This window comes from Phaseolus vulgaris, chromosome 1 (genome assembly GCF_000499845.2).
Source record: "Phaseolus vulgaris cultivar G19833 chromosome 1, P. vulgaris v2.0, whole genome shotgun sequence".
In the NCBI taxonomy this organism is placed as follows: domain Eukaryota; kingdom Viridiplantae; phylum Streptophyta; class Magnoliopsida; order Fabales; family Fabaceae; genus Phaseolus; species Phaseolus vulgaris.
In genome coordinates, this window is record NC_023759.2 from 10,692,306 (window position 1) to 10,715,398 (window position 23,093).

At 44.8% G+C, this 23,093-nt stretch overlaps 2 protein-coding genes across 2 annotated transcripts; both read left to right on the plus strand.

Moving 5' to 3' along the window:
• Positions 1–1,955: 1,955 nt before the first annotated feature.
• Positions 1,956–3,464, plus strand: LOC137815516 (uncharacterized). The gene has a single exon (XM_068618632.1). The coding sequence runs from the start codon at positions 1,956–1,958 to the stop codon at positions 3,462–3,464; it is 1,509 nt and encodes a 502-aa protein (XP_068474733.1).
• Positions 3,465–14,448: 10,984 nt separating this feature from the next.
• Positions 14,449–16,711, plus strand: LOC137815517 (uncharacterized). Its single transcript, XM_068618633.1, has 3 exons — positions 14,449–14,562; positions 15,752–16,177; positions 16,580–16,711. Exons 1-3 carry the CDS (start codon positions 14,449–14,451, stop codon positions 16,709–16,711), a joined length of 672 nt encoding a protein of 223 aa, XP_068474734.1.
• Positions 16,712–23,093: the final 6,382 nt, after the last annotated feature.

A 23,093-nucleotide genomic window follows, 5' to 3' on the forward strand; every position in this document is an offset into this window, starting at 1 on the left:
CAGAGAACTTTCATTTGGAAATGGCTCTAAAATTTGAATTCAAAACTTCAAATAATCAAGCCGAATATGAGGCTTTAATTGTAGGATTGGTTTTGGCCAAAGACATGGGTGCACAAAATGTTGTATGCCGGAGTGATTCTCAATTAATGGTTGGGCATATGAAAGGTGAATACCAGGTAAGAGATCCCTTATTATTAAGGTATTATCACAAAGTCTTGAACATTATGGAAAATTTTATCACAGCCGAGATCATACATATTGTACCGACCAGGTCATCGGGTGTGATGACGTGATCAAGAGAAAGGTAGGTAGTCAAGAAGTCAACGTAGTCGTCGTATGTAAAGGCGGCGTTCTGCAACATAAATAAGCGGTTATCGCCGAGATGTGTCACCGCCAAGATGGATCATCGCCCATCGCCTAAGTAAGACATCGCCTAAGCAAGACATCGCCTGAAGAGTCAACCCGCATGACGTAAGCATTTCACAGAGAGGAGGCCCACAAGAGGGGATAACCCTAAGTTGGGTAGCGGCACTGTGGGTCCCTATGCACAGAATAAATGATCAAGTCAAAAGGGCACGTAGTAATGCCCACGTGCTCATTAAAGGTATCCAGGGAAGATTGCATGCATGTCACGTGTCCAATTAGGGCACTCGAACAGAGTGATGCCGCGATAAATACAGCGCTCAAGTTAGAGCCCAAGTGGCCATAAGGTTATACATTGCACTCCAGATAAGGGAAGTCCATGGGCCAGATACGCTAAGATCCTAAAGATAGCGGCGCAAGGACCTTCTCCAAGGAACCCTAGATAATAGCAGGCAACGCAGAGGTAAACCCTAGTTTTCACTTATATATAGGGCGCAAATAAGCCCCAGAGAGGTACGTTTTTCAGTTCACAGTTACACGAGTTTTAACCTAGTTCCCAGATAGACATACAGAGCAAAAAACCCTAATTGTTCTTGACGGCGCATCCGTTGAGAGCACAAGACAATTAGGGCAACACAGTTTTAACCATACAGTTTCAGTCATTGAGATAATTATACAGTTTCTAGTTACTCTGGTGTTTCTCGCTAGCTGACTTGATCGTCGGAGTGCAAACGGCCGCGGGCGCCCCTTTGTTCTTCTTTTTTCAGGTACTGACAGACGAAACAAAACAAAGGTGCCCTAGCTCGTTAGAACAAGCCACGCATAAAGACGACCCAGGTCAACCGGCTGGAACATCTGGCGCCCACCGTGGGGCCGATATAAACATCGGTTCCACCACACAAGCTTTCAGTTCAAGATTCCAACACTCAGATAAGTCGAGAGGATCCCCGGAGAGCCATGGCCACCCGACCAGCACGCGCTAGGAGTGAAGAGATGACCCTACAACAGCTCATGGGCATGGTGCACGGGCTACAAGACGCAGTGGCAGCCTCGAAAGTAGAACAGGAACGCATGCAGGCGGACCTCACAGCTTCTCAAGTAAGAAGCGAGGAACTCCACCGCACCAACGAGGAGTTACGTCATAGATGGCGTGGCAGAGACGAACCGGAGGCTGCATCCCCACCCAGGGAATTCACAACACCATTTTCACAGGCAATCTTGGAGACGGCAATTCCCAATACGTTCATAGGGCCCAAAGCGACCTTCACGGGAATGGAGGATCCCGAAGCGCACCTCACGGCGTTCCATACACAGTTGTTGCTGGTAGGTGGTTCGGACGCTGTTGGTGCAAGCTTTTCATGAGCACCCTGATAGGGATGGCCATGGACTGGTTCAACAGCCTCCCAGAGGGCCACGTCACGTCCTTCGCCCAACTTTCAAAACTATTTAGAGAATAGTACCTAGCCAACAGAACTCCCGCTCCAGTCTCGTACGACCTTTTCGACGTCAAGCAGTTCCAAGGTGAAACCCTAAAGGAATACATAAGCCGCTTTGGGGCACAGGTGGTGAAAGTAGGTACCAAGGAGGAACCCATGATTGTGTACGCGTTCAAGAAGGGAGTACGCCCCAGATCCTTCAGTAAGACGCTTAACCGTAGTCGCCCCAAAACTTTCGCTGAGATAAGGCGACAAGCGGTAGAACATATTGCCTCGGAAGGTGAAACGTATGAGAAATGCACAACCACCATGCCAGCGCGCCCCAAGGCTCAGATACGCACGCAACCTGTTCGGGTTCACCAAGCCGTCACAGAAAGGAAACACTTTGACAGGAAACGCGCTTACGAGCCACGAAGGACTCAACCTAAGAGTCGAGTAGAGGACGAGAGAGAAGCGAGCAAACCGCCAAGACACAGCTTCGTGATGGAACTCAAAGATCTGATTGCGATACCCAGCATAGCCAATAGGTTGAGGCCACCGATTAAAGCTGACAAGGTGCTAGGGCCTCGCAAGGAGTCGTGGTGCGAATTCCACGAAGCATTCCGGCACCATATCAACAACTGTCTAGCACTTGGCTATCAGTTGGATGAGCTCGTGAAGAATGGCTTCCTGAAGGATTACTTGATGGAGAAACAGGCGGGAGGACCACCAGGCTCGCAACCAGGGGGCAGTGAGGGACAGCAGCACGAGGCGCCCGTCCTCGGTGAAATCCACACCATAGCTGGTGGGTTCTCGGGTGGCGGATGTACGGCGTCGCAACGTAAGAAGTATGCGAGGTCCATAATGTCAGTAGAAGTGTTCGAGGACCATTCGCCCGACGTGGACATCACGTTCACTAAGGAAGACCTCAGGGATGTTGTGCCGCATGACAACGATCCCATTGTGATCTCGCTCGTCATGGCAGGAAGAACGGTTCATCAGGTCTTGGTCGACCAAGGGAGCTCGGCAAACGTGATGTTCTGGCCAACCTTCGAAAGGCTACAACTATCCACAGATCAGTTGAGGCCATATGGGGGCTGCTTATACGGTTTTGCGGGCGATCAAGTCGAAGTCAGGGGATACATTGAGTTAAGAACAACGTTCACAGATGGGACCGCCTCGCGCACGGAGAAAATCAAATACCTTGTCGTGAACGCCCCTTCAGCATATAATATCCTATTGGGAAGGCCAACACTCAATAGGATAGGAGCCATACCCTCCACGAGGCACATGAAGGTCAAATTACCTTCAATGGAAGGGGTAATCGTCACCATCCGATCTGACCAAGAGGAGGCAAAGAGATGTTATGAAAACAGCCTCAAGAACAGGCGATCAGTGTGCCATGTGACCACGACACCGCCTCTTGGTGCGAAGGATGCGCAAGAAAGCCGACGGGTCATGGATGCGGCGACAGGGGGAACCGCCGAAGGCGACGTGGGTATGGACATGACATTGGAGGCAGCCACCAACGGCGACGTAACCATGGGAGATGTCGAGTTGAAGCCTGACAACAACGCTGGGGTAGAAGAAGAGGAAAGCTGCCCGAAGGCCGCTAGGGAGTCAAGCATTGTGAGAGCATTGCTCGCTAGCGAGAGGAGACCTCTCCCAGTTGGAGATTGGCGGTAAAACTTTCAAGTTGGGGAAAAATCTAGACGACGGGACACAGGAACAGATCGCCAAGGTGATAGGCAGACATCTGGACGCGTTCGCGTAGTCTGCCTCGGATATGCCAGGAATCGACCCCGATTTTTTATGTCATCGCCTAGCAATGGACCCCCAGGTCAGACCAGTCCGACAAAGAAGAAGAAAATTCAATGTAGAAAGGAGACAGACGATCAGAGATGAAACGCAAAAACTCCTCGAGGCAGGCCATATCAAGGAGATACAGTATCCGGAATGGCTCGCCAATGTTGTATTGGTAAAGAAGAGCAATGGGAAATGGCGAATGTGTGTCGACTTCACAGATCTAAATAAAGCTTGTCCAAAGGATTCCTATCCTTTGCTGAGTATAGACGCCCTAGTGGACAGCGCAGCAGGGTGTAAGTTGTTGAGTTTCTTAGACGCGTTCTCGGGGTACAACCAAATTAAGATGCACCCCATGGACGAGGAAAAAACTGCCTTCATGACAGAGAAGTCGTGCTATTGCTACAAAGTGATGCCTTTTGGGCTGAAGAACGCGGGAGCCACGTACCAGAGATTGATGGATAAAGTGCTTGCACCTATGCTTGGGAGAAACGTGCAAGCTTACGTTGACGATATGTTGTAACATCCCTGGAAAAAAACCAGCATATAGCCGACTTAGAGGAGCTGTTTGTTACGATAGCCAAATACAAGCTAAAGCTGAACCCTGAGAAATGCATTTTCGGTGTGGAAGCAGGAAAATTCTTAGGTTTCCTCTTGACCGAAAGAGGGATCGAAGCAAACCCTGACAAGTGTGCGGCCATTTTGGCAATGAGGAGCCCTGCTACGGTGAAGGAGGTGCAGCAGCTCACGGGTCGGATGGCCGCCCTGTCGCGATTTGTGTCTGCCAGTGGAGAGAGGGGTCACCCATATTTCCAGTGCCTGAAAAGGAACAATAGGTTTGTCTGGACGAAGGAGTGCGAAGAGGCTTTCGTAAAACTCAAAGAGTACTTGGCAAGCTCGCCGGTTCTGTGCAAACCCCAAGTGGGAGCGCCCCTCAGGTTATACTTCGCCGTAACCGAGAAGGCGCTGAGTGCGGTGCTCGTCCAGGACCAAGATCAAATTCAGAAACCCGTTTATTTTGTCAGCAAGGTGTTGCAGGGCCCAGAAGTGAGATATCAGGCTTTGGAGAAAGCAGCACTGGCAGTAGTGTTTTCGGCAATGAGGTTGCGCCACTACTTCTAGAGCTTTACAGTGTTTGGTGATGACCGACTTACCTATCCAGAAGGTCCTAAAGAAACCAGATGTGGCTGGAAGAATGGTAAAATGGGCGGTAGAGTTGTCGGAGTTCGACATCAAGTATGAGCCCCGAGGACCGATCAAGGGACAAATCTTCGCTGACTTCGTGGTCGAATTATCCTCTGAAACAGTGCAAAGCGCCGGAGATGGTTTTCGTTGGGTGCTCTCAGTGGACGGATCCTCTAACCAGTTGGGCAGTGGGGCCGGGATAATTTTGGAAGGACCCAACGGCGTGTTGATAGAACAGTCCCTAAAATTCGCCTTTAAAGCCAGCAACAACCAGGCGGAATACGAGGCTTTGATCGCTGGTGTTTTGTTGGCAAAGGAGATGGGAGCAAGGGTGCTGTTGGCCAAGAGCGATTCATTGCTAATCACAGGCCAAGTGACCGGCGAGTTCCAGGCTAAAGATACGCAGATGGCAGCTTATCTGGAGTATGTGCAGGAGTTGAGGAAGTCTTTTGTTTCGTTCGAAGTAGTGCATGTGCCAAGAGAGCAGAACGCCCGAGCCGACTTGCTAGCAAAGCTCGCCAGTTCGGGCAAGGGGGGCAGGCAGAGGACCGTCATACAAGAAATCCTGAAGACACCCCGAGCGTTCGTGGCAGACCACCAAGTTCTCCAAATCTGCAAGTCAAAGGAAGGGATGGCAAGAAGTCATAAGTCCCTATCTCAGGAGACCTTGAGGACGCCAAGGGTTAGAGCGCATCCAGTGGGAGAGATAAAGATGACACAAGTTTGCGCCGTCCACGAGCCGGACACATGGATAACGCCATACCAGCGATACATGGCAGATGGCGTACTCCCAATGGACTCGACGGAAGCTAGGAAGGTAAAAAAGAACTCCAGCAAGTTCACCCTCATCGATGGCGAGTTGTACAAGTTTGGGTTCACACACCCCCTTTTAGTATGTGTGCATGGAGAGAGGTGCACGAGAATTATGGCCGAGCTCCATGAAGGGATTTGCGGGAGTCACATCGGAGGTCGAGCCTTGGCGACAAGAACCATCTGTGCAGGTTATTATTGGCCGACAATGAGGGAAGACTGCAAGAGATATGCCCAACGTTGCAAGCAGTGCCAGGAGCACGCCGATTGGCACAAGGCGCCTCCGGAAGAGTTAAAATCAATCTACAGTCCCTGGCCTTTCCACACATGGGAATCGATATCCTGGGACCCTTCCCATTGGCGATTAGGCAGATGAAGTATTTGGTTGTGGCAGTCGAATACTTCACGAAGTGGATTGAAGCAGAACCAGTAGCCCAGATCACAGTGCACAAGATACAGAACTTCGTGTGGAAGAATATTGTGTGTCGCTTCGGTGTGCCCAAGCGTTTGGTATCGGATAACGGGACTCAGTTCGCAAGTCACCTGCTGAAGAAGCTGTGCGAGGACGTTGGAACTCAACATGTGTTCGCTTCTGTGGAACATCCACAAACGAATGGGCAGGTGGAGTCGGCTAATCGGGTTTTACTAAGAGGTTTGAAGAGGAGATTGGAGAAGGCCAAAGGATCTTGGGCTGAGGAAGTTCCCCGTATAATATGGGCATATCACACCACTGAACAGTCAGGAACCCACGAAACCCCGTTTAGCTTGGTGTACGGGTGCGATGCGATGATCCCACTTGAAATCCAGGAAAGCTCGTCGAGATTCCAGAACTTCGTAGCAGAAGACTCGAATGCAGAAAGGAGGATGAACTTAGACTTGTTAGATGAGGTCAGGGAGGAGGCAAGGGTAAAGGCCGAAGCAATAAAGAGAAGAGTCGAGCGCAAGTACAATTCTAGGGCAAGGCCAAGACAGTTCAGAGATGGCGACCTGGTAATGAGGAAGGCCCACCTGTACGAGATGCAGAATAAATTGTCACCCAAATGGACGGGACCGTTTAGAATAACTGAAGCACTCGGGAACGGCACCTATCGTTTGGAAACACTGGAGGGAGGGGCGATTCCTCGCACTTGGAACGCTACCCACCTCAAGTTTTATTACAGTTGAAACATTGTAAGTAGCAGTTAACTCGAACAGTTGAGTGAAAACAGTTTTTCAAGGTGGCGCTCTTTTTCCCTGAGAAGGGTTTTTTAATGAGGCCACCCAATAAAGAAAGTTCGAGTCTATCAAGTTTTCCCAGTTATTGAGTTTGCATGATTATCATTTTAAATAGTCTATCAAGTTTTCCCAGTTATTGAGTTTGCCCGATTATGATTTTAATTTTTTTTTAACAAAAGACTTAGTCGTCCTTGTATAATTTAGGGCAGATTCAGATCGCATGCATTCAGTCCAAAGTTTTAAAGTATAAATTTTTAAGACCTCATCGCCACCTGGCGATCGGTGGCAAACGAGTATAAGTTTCAAGTCCTCATCGCCACTCAGCGATTGGAGGCACAAGATAAGTTTAAGTCCTCATCGCCATATGGCGATTGGAGGCACAAGCACAAAGTTTTAAACCCTCATCGCCACCTGGTAATCGGAGGTGAAAGTTAAGTTTTAAGTCCTACTCGCCTAAGAACGAGTATAGGCGAGAACAGATTAAGAAGTCCTACTCGCCTAGAACGAGTATAGGCGAGGACAGAATAAAAAGTCCTACTCGCCTAGAGCGAGTATAGGCGAGGACAGAATAAAAAGTCCTACTCGCCTAGAGCGAGTATAGGCGAGAACAGATTAAGAAGTCCTACTCGCCAAGAACGAGTATAGGCGAGAGTTCAGAGCAAGATGACAGGTATGTCCAGTATGAGTTAAAATCCGGGCGCCTAGTCCTTGAGCAGGGGTTAAGGGATTCCTTCGGGACGCCCCCTCCTCAAGTATGAATAGCTAGCCCCGGTACCAGATAACAGTTAAAATCCGGGCGCCTAGTCCTTGAGCAGGGGTTAAGGGATTCCTTCGGGACGCCCCCTCCTCAAGTATGAATAGCTAGCCCCGGTACTAGAGAAAGTCCTCCTCACCCTCGAGAGAGTTCAGGCAAGATGAGAGTAAAAGTCCTCAGTGCATCCAGGGAAAAGGTAGCCCCTGGGCAGGTTGAGGCACCAGATAAAGTCCTTCTCGCCGTCGAGCGAGTTCAGGCCAGATAAAGTCCTCCTCACCCCAGAGTGAGTTCAGGCAAGAACAGGATAACAAGACCTCTTTGCATAAGCAAATTGAGGCAAGTTCGAAAGTCCTCAGTGCAGAATCAAGCCAGCCCAGTTCAGGCGATGACCTGGAAATACTCATGTCACTTGGCAGATCGGGCAAGCGAGATTTCAGATACTAAAAATGACTCTCGCCTACTGGTCAGTAAGTAATTTCGTGTCAAATGTTATTGCTATAGACTAACTGTTTGTTTAAAATAAGTTGATCGCCAGAAAATTAGACATTTCTGTCTGCGCTAAGTTAATTGGGTCGAGTGAGAGCCCACCAAATTATCAGGCGATCGCACAACAGGTAAAAGATAAACCATGAGCATAAGTTGACACGGTCCGAAGAAAAGGAGTCATTACAAACAGATTCGTTGCACATAGACAGAGGTCGAATATGTAAGTCTTTCAGAATGTTCCTAAGAAAACGTCAAATGAAAACAAATGAAAACGTTAATCTGAGGGTACAATTTTTCCGTCTACCACTTCATGACAAATCGAGAACTGGGAGAGGTCCAAGTCGGGGTAAGCACAAGCGAACTGCTCCAAGGCTGCGCCAAACTCGGAAGTCAGAACATTTGCGGCGTTGAGGTCGAGTTCTTCACTTTGTTTCTTCAGCTTTTCGTTCTCCTCAAGCGCCTGGGCAAGTTTTGCTGCAAATTCGTTCAGCTCCTTATCTTTCTCGCTCAGTTCCTTGGCTTTTTGGTCCATGTCGGCTTTGATGTTACCCAGGAGATCCTCCCTCTCAATCGACTTGGCCTCGAGCTCGTCCGCGTAGGCCCCTTTAGCCTTGAGAGTCTCCTCAAGGCCCGCTATCTTCTCCTGCTGATGCACGAGTCTGCCCTCGAGTTCAGTGACCTCTAAGAGTTTGGCGTTGAGCTTTTGGCCTAGTTCAGCGTTATTTTTGCGTTCGCTCCGCAACTCCTCCTTCAGAGCATTCTCTAACCGCGAAAACTCCAATCCCCGCATCGTAAGATCACGCTTAAGTTGTTGAACTTGGTCTTTCGCAACACCGGCTTCGGATTCATACTGGCCCAAGGAGTCTCTTAAAGCCTCGCCCATCATCTGGTAAAGGCGTTTCTCTACGCACTCGGTAGTCATAGCGCTAAGGTAAGCGGCGTGGTCTTTCAAGACCTCCTCGACAGGGGCTGGAAGAGCAGGGATTGGAAGAGGAGTCGGGGGTTGGTTCTCGCCGCCGCCTTCATAAGTATGGACAACCAGGGGAACATCAGGACGCGGCGGCGACACGTCTGGCTCCACTACAGGTTGGGGAGACCACTGAATGTCCGTAGCTTGCTCCGGAACGCCCCCAACAGCTGAGGTGTTTGACAGTAGAGCATCCCCAGCACTCTCAAAGGGTGTAGAGACGCTGGGGGGTTTTTCCGCATAATCTGGGCCCGTACTCTCGTTTGCGGGTAGCTCGGTGACGGTTGCCCTGTTCCTTTTGCAGATAAGTCCATCTTCAATGCTCTCGTCATCCTCCTCATCCGACACCATTATGGGATTCTTCCTCTTGGCCCTCTTTGGCGGCAGCTTCTTTCTCGAAGGGGCAGGAGGGGCGATAAGGGAAGATGAGCCCATGGGAGGAAGCTCGCCTCGGGCAACAGCGGCTTCCGCTACAGAATTCGGGACGGTTTGAGAACCCGCAGCAAGTTTGTGGCGTTTGACTATAGAACGCAGCCTAGCCATATGATCCTTTCCCAGCATTGTGTCTGCACGAAGTGATCGATGTTCACAAATCAATACAATTACAGATACAGATAATTAGCAGTGCAAGGGTAAGCGCAGGACATGTAATGCGAACAAACTTGGTAAAGAAGTAAAACAGATTTGGCACAGGAAGAAAATCCAGGTGGAGTGGAGGGACAGACCTATGTAAAAGTCTAGTTGATCCTCATAGAATTCGAACTTGATGATTGAAGAGGTAGGTAAGGTGGTATTGGTCGAGGCAACTTCCTTCCAGAAGTGGCACAAGTCTCTATCGAGCTCCCCCATCTTCTCTGGACTCCTAGCTTTCCGAAAGTGATCCTGAGAATCCTTTTTTCCCTTGTCAACCCAGTACAAGGGGAACCCATCGAGAAGTGTGGGACTCTGATCATTACAGCAAACATGAACGAACTTACCCTTCCAATCCTTATAAGATTGTTGGAAGATGGAAAGGATGGATCTCCCAGCAATCCCATTAAAGCTTACCCATAGGCGGTCCCCCGGGTTTTTGGCCTCAAACAGAAATAAGAACACGTCTACAGAGGCTGGATGGCCTAAATGTGCACAAACAATTTGGTATGCCCTGACAAACGCCCAGCCGTTGGGATGCAGCTGAGCAGGGACAATATCAAGCTCGGTAAGGAGCTCCCTCTCAAAGCGAGTAAAGGGGAACCTGAGCTTAACCTTCTTAAACACGGTTGCGTAAACAAAGCAGAAAGGGTGGCCATCGTTGCCATCGCTATCAGTACAAACAGGTTCCCCGGGAGGACAAGGACGAATAACAACCTTGTCATCATGCTCCTTATGGAATGTAAGGTGGGTCTTATCTCTCAAGCGAAGAATGTCGGCCTCAGAGTTAATCGAGGAAGTCTCGTTCAGCAGGGCTGGAGGAGCCCAGGAGTACAACAATTTGTAATTAGGAATGGGGCGGGCAGTGGCGCTAGTTTCTGGGGGAGTTGATTGCAATTGGTTTGGACGAGAGGGCGCAGGCCTCTGAGCCCGATTTGAAAGGATGCCAGGATCTCTAGGTGGGTTACGAGATGTGGAGGGGTTTCCTGACGAAGGTTGTTTGCGAGATTTCGAAGGAGGGTTTCGAGAGGGGGCAGGGGTGGCACCTGTATGAGCCATCGAGAACTGCAGGAAAGACGAAAGGAAAGTAAGAAAAGGAAAGCGGAGGATTTCTAAAAGGAATGATCCGATTCGAAAAATAGGAAAGGAAAGCAGCATGAACAACAGGGGTCGTAGGAAGGGAAAGAAAACCTAAAGGCGCAGGGAAAAAAGCAAGATAGAGAACAAACAGCCCACAACGTATGCGTCAAACAGTTAAGGGATGATGCAAGTTGATCAAAATGCGGTGAGCACCAACAAAGGGATGAAGGGCTTACCTTTTTTATGATCGAGGGAGCGTACGAGGAAATGATGATTGGGGAGTTGAAGCGTTCACCAGAGCGTATCGAAAGTTTGAAAGTGAAGCAGGAAGATAATGTAACAGTGGGGTGGCACGAGAAGTTTAGAGTTTCGAAGGTTATGGGAAGCGCACGACACGAAATAACAACCGTCGATGAATCCACGTGTCATTTGATGGGAGGGGGTTGGTGAAGTGTCAAATCAGTAACCGGCGTGCGCATTAGCGCGCGAAGCCACGTAGATCGCCGAAGTTTAAACTTATCCTCCCCGAGTCACCAAGGGCGATGACATGATCAGGTAGTGTGAAGGGGCGGTCTGCAAAATGTACACGACCGCCGACGGGGTCGTCGTCAAACGAAGGGCTAGGCGGTCTGACATCGCTACGAGCAGTACGTCGCCAACCATCCCAATGAGCTCGGGCGCGATAATGCTGAAGGTTCGAATAAGAAAGCTCAAACGGAAAGGCATCCATCACAAAAGCGAAGGCCGAGCAGAGCCATAAACAAGGCAACCAGAAACAAGATGTTTAAGGAATGGGAAACAAACAAAATCTAAGAAATTCACGCCGAGCGTAAAGGCAATATCGGAGTGACGTGCGCGGCATGACAAAGAACACAAGCATGTAAGATAATTTAAACAGCATTCAGCATAAAGAAAAGTGCAGAACCAATGTTAGGGTTACAGACGAAGTTTGTAACATTTGCAAAATGGAATTGTAGTCCTATACACGTCCTAAATATCTGCACAAAAAGCAAGAACACATCACTCATCAGTGGCCCCAGGCTTCAAGCAGTGCGACGAAAAGGCCCCGTCTCCGAACCGCAAAGCCCGAGTCAGAAGCGTCCTCTGATGATCGTTTATCTTTGAACCTACGTGAAAGAGAGGAGTAAAGTATAGTAAGAGGCATACGGGAAACAAAGTATTCCTAAGCGAAATCATAACAAGGAGTGGGAAAGTCATGAGAAAAGCCTCACACACATATATATCTTTTCAGAAGCTCGGCATTATACTCCAAGCTTATTAAAGCAGCCGCATCAAATCCTCCAACACCTGCCAGGATCTTGCAAGCTTCCTGATCCCTTGAAGACAGTTTCTTAAGGGGTTTAGATTTCAAAGCTCTGGCGTCCTTTGTCCAGTACAAAGGAAAGCCGTCCAGGGCAGAAGGCACCAAGCTGGAGCAGCATACCTTAAAAAACCTGCCTTTCCACCCTGTGAAGGCTTGCTGAAAAGGAGTCAAAAGAATCCTACCAGGGATATTGCTAAGAGTTACCCAAAGATTGTTTCTCTGCCTCTTCACCTCAAAGAAGTGAAGAAAAATGTCCACAGAAGGCACACACCCAAGGAAGCCAAACAAAATGTCAAAGGCCTTCACGAAGGCCCAACTGTTAGGGTACAGTTGGGCTGGAGCGGTGTTCATCTTCGTTAACAGCTCCCTCTCGAACCTGGAAAAGGGAAGGCGTACGCCGACGCACTTAAAAACTACTTGATAAAAATAGAAAAGGGGACCCCGTTATTGGATCGTTCATCCCCGCACACCGGCTCCCCCATGGAACAAGGGAGCACGACGATGTCATCATCGTGCCTCTTTGCGAAGGCACGATGGACATAGGAGCACGCTTCCCCACGTGTTCCCTCAGGGCCCTGGTAGAAAGTAAGCAAGAGTACTCGTCGAGTAGTTCACTCGAAGCCCAAGGATAGAGATCCTTGTGACTCACTCGGGAGGAAGATGGATTGGTAGACATCTTAGTTTGTACTGGCAGTAAAGAAACTGGAGGTCAAGGGTTCAGTAACGCAACAAAGGGAAGGGTCGCAAAGAAAGAACGTGGGGCAAGAAGTTCTTGGAAAGAAGGTGAATAGTGCAAGAAAGATACGAAAGAAGCAGAGACAATGAGTTGAGATGCGGGGTTTTCAAGATTCGAGCCTCATGGCTGAAGCGGTAAAACAAGCGCCTCGTGAGTGGGCCACATGTCGCGAGGTAAAGGTACGGATTAAAATGTAATTTGTCTCACTCAGAGAATGTCACATCGTCAGAGTCCTTGAGGGTACGTTGCGCCGGCGATACAGAAATGTCACGTCAATCGATCGGAAGGTGGCATGTCATCAAAACGCCGCAAGGGCAGTAGGGGGCAAGCTTTAGTCTTTTCGCTGAAAGCAAGTTATCAGCTCAAGACTTGGGGGCTTGTGTACCGACCAAGTCATCGGGTGTGATGACGTGGTCAAGAGAAAGGTAGGTAGTCAAGAAGTCAACGTAGTCGTCGTATGTAAAGGCGGCGTTCTACAGCATAAATAAGCGGTTATCGCCGAGATGTGTCACCGCCAAGATGGATCATCGCCCATCGCCTAAGTAAGACATCGCCTAAGCAAGACATCGCCTGAAGAGTCAACCCGCATGACGTAAGCATTTCACAGAGAGGAGGCCCACAAGAGGGGATAACCCTAAGTTGGGTAGCGGCACTGTGGGTCCCTATGCACAGAATAAATGATCAAGTCAAAAGGGCACGTAGTAATGCCCACGTGCTCATTAAAGGTATCCAGGGAAGATTGCATGCATGTCACGTGTCCAATTAGGGCACTCGAACAGAGTGATGCCGCGATAAATACAGCGCTCAAGTTAGAGCCCAAGTGGCCATAAGGTTATACATTGCACTCCAGATAAGGGAAGTCCATGGGCCAGATACGCTAAGATCCTAAAGATAGCGGCGCAAGGACCTTCTCCAAGGAACCCTAGATAATAGCAGGCAACGCAGAGGTAAACCCTAGTTTTCACTTATATATAGGGCGCAAATAAGCCCTAGAGAGGTACGTTTTTCAGTTCACAGTTACACGAGTTTTAACCTAGTTCCCAGATAGACATACAGAGCAAAAAACCCTAATTGTTCTTGACGGCGCATCCGCTGAGAGCACAAGACAATTAGGGCAACACAGTTTTAACCATACAGTTTCAGTCATTGAGATAATTATACAGTTTCTAGTTACTCTGGTGTTTCTCGCTAGCTGACTTGATCGTCGGAGTGCAAACGGCCGCGAGGGCGCCCCTTTGTTCTTCTTTTTTCAGGTACTGACAGACGAAACAAAACGAAGGTGCCCTAGCTCGTTAGAACAAGCCGCGCACAAAGACGACCCAGGTCAACTGGCCGGAACACATATTCCGAGAGAACAAAACACAAAAGCAGATTCTCTATCCAAGTTGGCAAGTCAACGAAGACAACCTCAACACAACTCCATTCTACATCAAACCTTGCACAATCCGACAGTTGGAGTGGAAGAATGTTTGATTGCTACCACAAAGAAAGATGATTGGATTCAATCATACAAAGAACTGATTAAAAATCAAGAACAAGGAATTGAAATTGATGTTAGAATGGCTAGAAAAGTTGCTAACTTTATCCTCATAGGAGATGAATTGTACAAAAGAGGGTTTTCAACTCCTTTGTTAAAGTGCCTTTCTCATGAGCAATCTGAACATGTAATCCGAGAACTTCATGAAGGACTATGTGGATTGCACTGTGGTGCGCGAACAATGGCAACAAGAATCTGCCGTGCCGGATATTATTGGCCAACAATACGAGAAGACTGCAATCAATACGTCAAAACCTGTAAGAAGTGTCAGGAATTTTGAAGCCTCAACCATATACCATCACAAGAATTGCATGGAATTTCTCCTCCTTGGCCATTTGCTAAATGGGGAATGGATATCCTCGCCCCATTCCCTTTAGGCCGAGGACAAACAAAATTCATGATCGTTGCGGTTGATTATTTCACAAAATGGATAGAAGCTGAAGTGTTGACAAAAATAACAGCTCAACAAGTTCAAACTGTTGAACCAAGTGGTGTTCAAGCTTTGAAGAATCCAAACCCTTTGAAGGATGTTGAAGCCTTGGCTGTGCTTGCTGTTGCTGTGCTGGTTTAGTATAGTTCTTGGGTTGTTTGAGTGTTGTAATCCACCCCTTGATCGAATCTAAAGCATAGGCATTCTCAATCTTTGTGAAAGTAAAATGTTTTCAAACTAAGTTAAAACAACCGATTGTTTTGTCGAAACAACCGATTGTTTTGTCGAAACAACCGATTGTTTTGTCGAAACAACCGATTGTTTTGTCGAAACAACCGATTGTTTTTTCGAAACAACCGATTGTCGAAACAACCGATTGATCAAAGTTTGTGGAATAGGATTCTGCTTGTATTGATTTCAGATTATCTTCTGTAACAAGTGTAATCCTTGTACTCTGTGAAACAAGTTTTCGTTTCTGTGTTTGCTGAGATTGACTGTGTGTTCTTGAGGGGATCAAGATCAGGAATCTTAGTTTTGGTGTGTTGGCCAAGAAGAGTGTGTGTCTTGAGGTGTTCAAGGTCACTTTCTTGGTTGTGGTGTAAGTGATCAAGGTGTGATTGCTTAGTGGAATTCCTTAGGGTTTCTGAGAAGACTGGATGTAGCTTTGGATTTGGAGTGAACCAGTATAAACATCTGTGTGCAATCTCTCTATCCCTAACTCTTTAAATTCAGTTTTATTTGTTGTTTGTTGGTATAAACAACCGATTGTTTTTGTGAAACAACTAATTGTTTTTTTGGTACTGCTGTTTTTAATTGCTATTTGGCAAACTGAATTTCTTATCAATTGTTTCTTGAGATAATTTCATTCTTGTTTTAAAAGTTTGCGAAAACCCTCTTTAAACAATTCACCCCCCTCTAGTTTAAAGCAATCCATCCTAACACAAACATTTGTGTGGAAGAACATAATTTGTAGATTCGGTATTCCACATTCTATTATAACTGACAATGGCCGACAGTTCACTGATAAAAAGCTTCTGGAATTCTATGCGGATTTGGGAATCAAATCTACAACCACCTCAATTGAACATCCGCAAACAAATGGACAAGCAGAGTCAGCTAACAAAGTCATTCTCAGTCAACTAAAGAGGAGATTGGGAAGCGCGAAAGGATTGTGGGCCGAGAAGTTACATGAAATATTGTGGGCATATAGATGCACATCGCAAACATCAATTGAAGAAACACCATTTAACCTAACATATGGAACAGACGCTATGTTGCCAATAGAAGTCAGTGAACCAACATTATGGAGACAAATAGAAGATTGGAGTGTTAATAATGAATGCTTAAAGGCAGAACTAGATTTGATTGAAGAACTCCGAGAGAAAGCCAAAATAAGAGAAGAGGCAGTAAAAAGAATAGCATGTAAGAGGTTTAATGCAAAGGTAAGGCCGAGAACTTTTAGTGAAGGAGATTAGTATGGAGAATGAGGACTGATGCAAGAAAAGACCCTGCACAAGGGAAGTTAGCACCAAACTGGGAAGGACCATTCAAAGTAATAGAAAACTTAAAGAATGAAGCCTATAGGTTGGAAACGTTAGACGAAAAGTTAATACCCAAAACATGGAATGCGAGTCACTTGAAGTTTTATTTCATTTAAGGCTTGTATTTAAGAACACCAACTATTGTATATTAAGTCCTTTTGTAGAACAGTGAATGATGAAAATGTTGAAAGTTCTAAGTGTTAACTAGAAACTCTCGGTTTAGGATTCTTTCACTCCAGGTGAAATTCCTTCTGAGAGAACATCTACTTATAATTCTTTCGGTCTTTGATGATTTCACTTCAGGTGAAATCCCTCTCGAGAGAACATTTCCTTATAATTCTCTCGGTTCAGGATGCTTTCACTCCAGGTGAAATCCCTCCCGAGAGAACATCTACTTATAATTCTTTCGGTCTTGGATGCTTTCACTTCAGGTGAAATCCCTCCCGAGAGAATATTTCCTTATAATTCTTTCGGTCTTGGATGTTTTCACTCACAGTGAAATCCCTCCCGAGAGAAAATCTACTTATAATCCTTTCGGACTCGGACGCTTTCACGACGAACCTAAAACTTCCCAAAAGAACTATTTCATGTAAATCTTTCGGCATAAACTACTTTCACTTAAACTCTTTTCCAAAGAATATTATTCTGTGTAGTTCTCGTGGTCAAGGATGCCTTTTTTTTTAGTTGGGCAAAGTACATCGAAAACTATCGAAAACTAATGCCGAATACTGATGCCGAAAGATGAGATCAAATGTGTTTGTTATATTAGATGAGTTAAACTAAGATATATCTTTTAAGCATAGTTAGCCGAATACTAAGCCGGATACTAAAGCCGAAAAGGTGAGATGTATTTATCTTAGGTTGGAAAAATAAATCAAAGTTAAGGTCGAGGATGTTATTTTATTTTTATCTCGGTTGATAATGTCGAATACTAAAACCGAAAGGTGGGATCAGAAACGTTAGTTATATTAGGTGATATAACTTTATCTTTCATGCATATTTGTGGTAAATAAGATTATTCACTAGCAAACAATTGGGATACATGCAAAGTAAATAAAATATTATATATAGTTTGATGTTATTATACTTCCAAAATAACCATCAAGTGGCTAGGACAAAACATGTTAAGAACCCTGGAACTTTACTTGGAATTCTTACAAAACAACAAACTAAAACAAGCTATTCGGTGTCGACATGCCTATCATCATCAGCACCACCATCTTTGATGGAGGAAGGCCCAAGCTCACCACACTATGAAAGCCAAGCTTCCAAGACTAAGACCGTCTAGCCATGATGGGAGCGTCTAGCCTCAAAAAGGAGCGTCTAGCAATGATGAGGAGCGTCTAGGCCATGAAGTGGAGCGGCTACATAAGGAGCATCTATGAAGAGTTCTAGACCGTCTAGCTTCACATATACATGGGCCAAGCTACGGTTTTGTGAAGAGAAGGCTTTGTTGCATAAAGGCCCATTAGGGGTACTTAGTAAATAGAGTAGTGTAGAAAGCATATTTGAGTGAAACTTTCTAGAAGCTTTCCATGTGCTCATTTGTGCACCCATGTGCCATGTGCACCCATGTGCTTCACATTTACATTTCATTTGGCTAGCATTAGGGTTGCATTATGGTCCTCCTTAGCCTATAAAAGGAGGAGCCTACACCTTGTATTTTCAAGTTTATTGTGAGTAAAGTTATGCTGCCAAATTGTGCTCAACTTTGCTTCTCCCTAGAATCCTAGGCTCTAAACTTCAATTCCTTCATCTTTTCCCTTGAGCTGGCCGAACCACTCAATACCCATACCTATCATGCACCTACAAGATCAACACCACTCTTAGGAGGATCTTGCTCACTCTCATTCATTGCTTCCGCCCCATACTCTACATTGATTCAAGAAGAACTTCATGAAAATGCCATCATTTGGTATCATGAGCTTTGGTTCTTCAAGATGAGTAGCTCCTTGTCTTTTCAATTTTAGTTCTTCTTTATTTCATATTGTCATTTACTTTCCTTACTTGTCTTGCTGTTTTTTACATTTTAATTTGTTCTTGGTGTGCTTTGTGGAAGATCCAACCGAAGCACTCTTGTTCATTTGATCTTGAACAAGTTCTTGTGCAATTTGTGATAGGATTCCATACACCTTTGTGTTGCTATTTTCTTTTAGGCTTTTGAGTCTTTATTGCTTTCCTTATTTGGTTCATATTATGCTTTGAGTCTTTAATTTTCTGAATCTATACATGTTTTGTCAAGTCATGTTCATCCATATTGTCAACAATTCATAGTAGTCCTTTTATTTGGCTTAATTGTTTCTTGATTTTGGGTCTCTTTATTTGCTTGAATCTGCTGTTCTTTGCTCCTTTGGTGCCTTTTAATTTTTAGTTTGAGCTCATATTGTGTTTAGATCATACACAATTCTATTTCACAAATTTCCATTGTGTCTAAACTTTGGTATCTTGCTGTTTTTGTTTCCAGTTTTCAGATTCCCCTGTTTTCACCTTCTCTGTTTTGGCTGTTTTAACCCAGAAAAATATTTCCACCCATAGGAAAATTTTGATTCTCTGGAAAATGCAAGTTTAAAGTGTTATAGAAAGGACAAAAAAAGAATTAGGTCAAAAGAAGCAACAGAAAAAAAATGATAAATCTTTTAAGATCAGAGTGCAAATCTGAAGCGCTCCAGCTGACATAACCGAACACCAATTTTGCAAAATTTATTAAAACAAAATGGTGCATCCGTTTTGAGTGATTCCAAAGCCAGATTTTAGATAAGATCCTGAATATCTTGCATAACAAATTTCAGAGCCAAATTCTAAAAATACAGCTCAGCATAAATCAGGGAAGAAACACGTTTTCTAGCCCACAACATTTTCCAGTGGTGCTGTTTTTTTATTTGGTCATCTAATCTAGTGCTTTTCTTTAGGAATTCTTTTGTGTGCCAACCTTTAATTGAGTACCTTTATTTGTTTGCTTTACTTAATTGACTCTCTTTCTAGTTGTCACAATCTAAATCCTTTTGGTGGTACTGTTTTTATTCAATTAAATTTGTTTCTTGCTTTTGTTCTTTGACCTCTAATTTGGGTGCTGGAATTTAATTCTTCTTTGGTGCTTATGTGAATGGGAACTTGATTTGGTTAAGGTTTAGCCCTTTGCTAGGTGCTGGAAATTGGAGGATTAAAGGCCATCATTCTAAGGAGAAGACAAGGCCAAAGCCGAAACAAGCATTCTTGAGAAAACACTATAAACACTTGGAAGATCAACAAGCAAAGACAACAAGGAAGTGCACTAACCAAAAGAGGATCAACAAAGGGAGTTCTCTTATTTCCTTTGCAACTTGGTTTATTGTTAATTACCTTGTTAATTACGTTTAGACGGTGAGTGTGTCTTTAAGGGCTCAAAGTGTCCAAGAAGCCTCACCTAGGGCCGAATAGTATAGCATTCTTGATTAGTAATTGTTACTTGTTTGTAATTGCTTTTCTTTTGCCTTCATAGCTACGCTTTGCATGTTTAATTTTGTTTAAATTTTTGTGCTAAACCGACTAGCTTTGTTGCATAGTTAGCTTGCATTGTTTTCTTGCATTTATTTCTCAACTTATTTGTGTTCTAAGTGTTTCACTAAGAGAAAGTCTTGTGTGAAGATATTTGGGGATAGTTTTTTGGCAAGGAAAAGGCTTGGTACTTAAGTAGTCCTTTGTGACTCACCTCCCTTACCTGGAAAACTACCTTCTTTAACTTTCCTAAACTTTCTTAAAGTAAAACACCTATATACACAAAGTTTTAGCCATGTCTTCTTCTTCTCACTCTCCAAAGTCTATAGAAAGTGAAGTAAAATCTTTGAAAACTCTTTTAAAAGAAGTATCCCAAGCGGTACAATTGATATCTTTTAGACAATTGGAGAATGAGAACAAAATCAATGAGTTGGCTAAAGCTCAAGAAGAGAAGTCACAAAAAACACAAAAATAAAAAAAAAACGCTTACTCATGCATCTCAAAGTATTGAGTCTCTAGGGGAGGGAAGCCGTAGAATCAATGATTATTACCAACCACCCCCTAGAAGAACTAGGCAAAGGGAACAAGAGGTGCCAAAGGAAGTAAGGGTAGACCTACCCCATTTCTATGGTAAGGAAGATGTAGAGGCCTACCTAGATTGGGAGATGAAAGTAGAGCAACTCTTTGCTTGCCATAGGGTGAGTGAAGAGAGAAAGGTACCCTTAGCAACCCTTAGTTTCCAAAGCAATGCCATGTATTGGTGGACCTCTCTAGAGAGAGACCGACGTCTTCATAGGGAGCCTTCCATAGAATATTGGAATGACCTTAGGGGAGCCCTAAGACGTCGCCACATACCTTCCTACTACCATAGGGAGTTGATGGACAAGCTCCAAAGACTCCAACAAAAGAACTTAAGTGTGGAAGAGTATAGGCAGAAAATGGAGCTCTACATGATGAGAGCATCCATTAGAGAGGAAGAAACCACCACCATATCTAGGTTTCTAAGTGGGCTCAATCTTGAGATAAGGGATAGAGTAGAACTATTTCCCTACCAAGACTTGAATGATTTGGTTCAACTTTGCATTAAAGTTGAACAACAAAATTTGCGCAAAACTTCAAGTGAAAGGGTGGGTTCTTACTCTAATTCTTATCCCAAGAAAGACTTTAAAAGGGAGGGTAGTACACCTAGAGAGGAATCCAAAGAAACTACCAAACCCTTAGTAAAAGATGCCTCCACCCCATACATCCGTGCTAGGGACACCAAGTGTTTTAAATGTTTTGGAAGAGGGCATGTGCAAGCACAATGTCCAAACCAAAGGGTTTTGTTTTTAAAGGGAAGAGATGAGTACACAAGTGGTGAGGATGAACCTAGTACACAAGGAAAGGGGGAAGGAGAGAGGATAAATCCTTTGGAGGGGGACTTATTGATGATTCAAAGAATCCTCCACAATCAACCTAGTGCATCCATTGAGACACAACGAGAGAACATTTTTCATACTAGATGCAATATTTTAGAAAATATATGCTCTCTTATTGTGGATGGTGGATCATGCTGCAATTGTTGTAGCACTAGATTGATTGAAAAACTAAAACTACAAGTAGTTCCTCATCCAAAACCGTACAATTTACAATGGATCAATGAGGATGGAGAACTACGTGTAGACAAACAAGTGGAAATCGAGTTTTCTATAGGTAACTACAAAGACAATGTTTTATGTGATGTAGTACCTATGGAAGCTTGCCACATCTTATTAGGTAGACCATGGCAATTTGATAAGAAAACCTCGCATAATGGTCTAACTAACGAGATTTCTTTCATCCACAAGCACAAAAGGTTTGTACTTAGTCCTTTACCACATTCCCAAGTGGTAAAAGACCAAATACAAATGAAACACAAAAGGGATGAAGAAAAAATAGAAAAAGAGAAAAATTTTGGGAAACAAAAGGCGTGGGAGAATAGTGTTCCTTCCCACAAGGTCATTCAACAAGTCAAGCACATAGAAAATACCTTTACAAACATGCTTCTTGTTGAACAACCTAGCCTTTCCTTTTGTAAAGGAACACTTGCAAGCATAAGCACAAAAGAAAAGTCTTTAAAAGAAGCTTGCATAGATCAAGACTATTTCTCAAATGTGTTAAGATATCCCCAAGGGAATGACAAGTTATCTATAAGCACCTACCAATTTTTGTATGAAGTAGTGCCTAGAACAACTTGCCATGTCTTATTGAGACAACCATTGCAAAATGTACAAATTTTCATAAACCATGGTTGTACCAACGAGACTCTCTTTGCACATAAGAGAAAAAGTCTACAAGAAGGAGAACTCATGGGACAAATGAGAGTTGATAAAACTCTAGAGTTTTTTTCACCCATGAGAAAAGAAGTTCAAAGACATTACTTTAGGTATACCTCTTGTTTTCAAACTACACCTAAAGCGAAGTCCCAAGAACTCTATCCTCCTTCACCTTTTGTAAAAAATCCTTGGGAAGACACACATTTCAAATTAGATCTTCCTAGGACGACAAAAGGTCTTATTTCATTTTTCATGGATGTGGATAAACTCATCCTAAGAAACGTGACAAGCTTCCATGATTTATTCTCAAATGAAAGAGCTACAACATTTGCAAACATAGCTCTTCTTTTCATGCTTCACGAAATCATGAAAGACACTCACAAATCTTGGGATAAGAATCCTTTTCCTTATAAACATGCATACAATGGAGTAGTCCACAAGATTACTCATATTTCTCCATTTGAAGTTGTATGTGGCCAATGTCCTCTTACCATTTTAAAGTTGTTACCATCTCTTAAAAGGCTTATGCCTAAAGGAAAAGTAACTACTTTTGGAAATTTTAGAAAATATAAGAGGACTAGAGAGCACCTACAACCCTCAAAAGAGAGGTATTGTGAGAAGTTGGCCAAAACAAGAGAAAAACAAAAATGGCAACTTCACACACTTCTTTGTTCTCCAAAGGCTCACCCTAACTCCTTTGCTTTGTTTCAAGATTCACATAGGTTGATATTTGATCCTGGAGGACACATCTTGACGAAGCAAGAGGCTGCTATCCGAGATCAAGAAAGCAAATCTGAGGATAGATCTTCTCAAGACGGAGGAGATGATGGACACCATCCAGCCACAACCATTCCCTTAGCAAAAGCCTTGGATTTGAGGACAAATCCTTTTCAAGAGGGAGGGGATGATGGAGGAAGGCCCAAGCTCACCACACTATGAAAGCCAAGCTTCCAAGACTAAGACCGTCTAGCCATGATGGGAGCGTCTAGCCTAAAAAAGGAGCGTCTAGCCATGATGAGGAGCGTCTAGGCCATGAAGTGGAGCGGCTA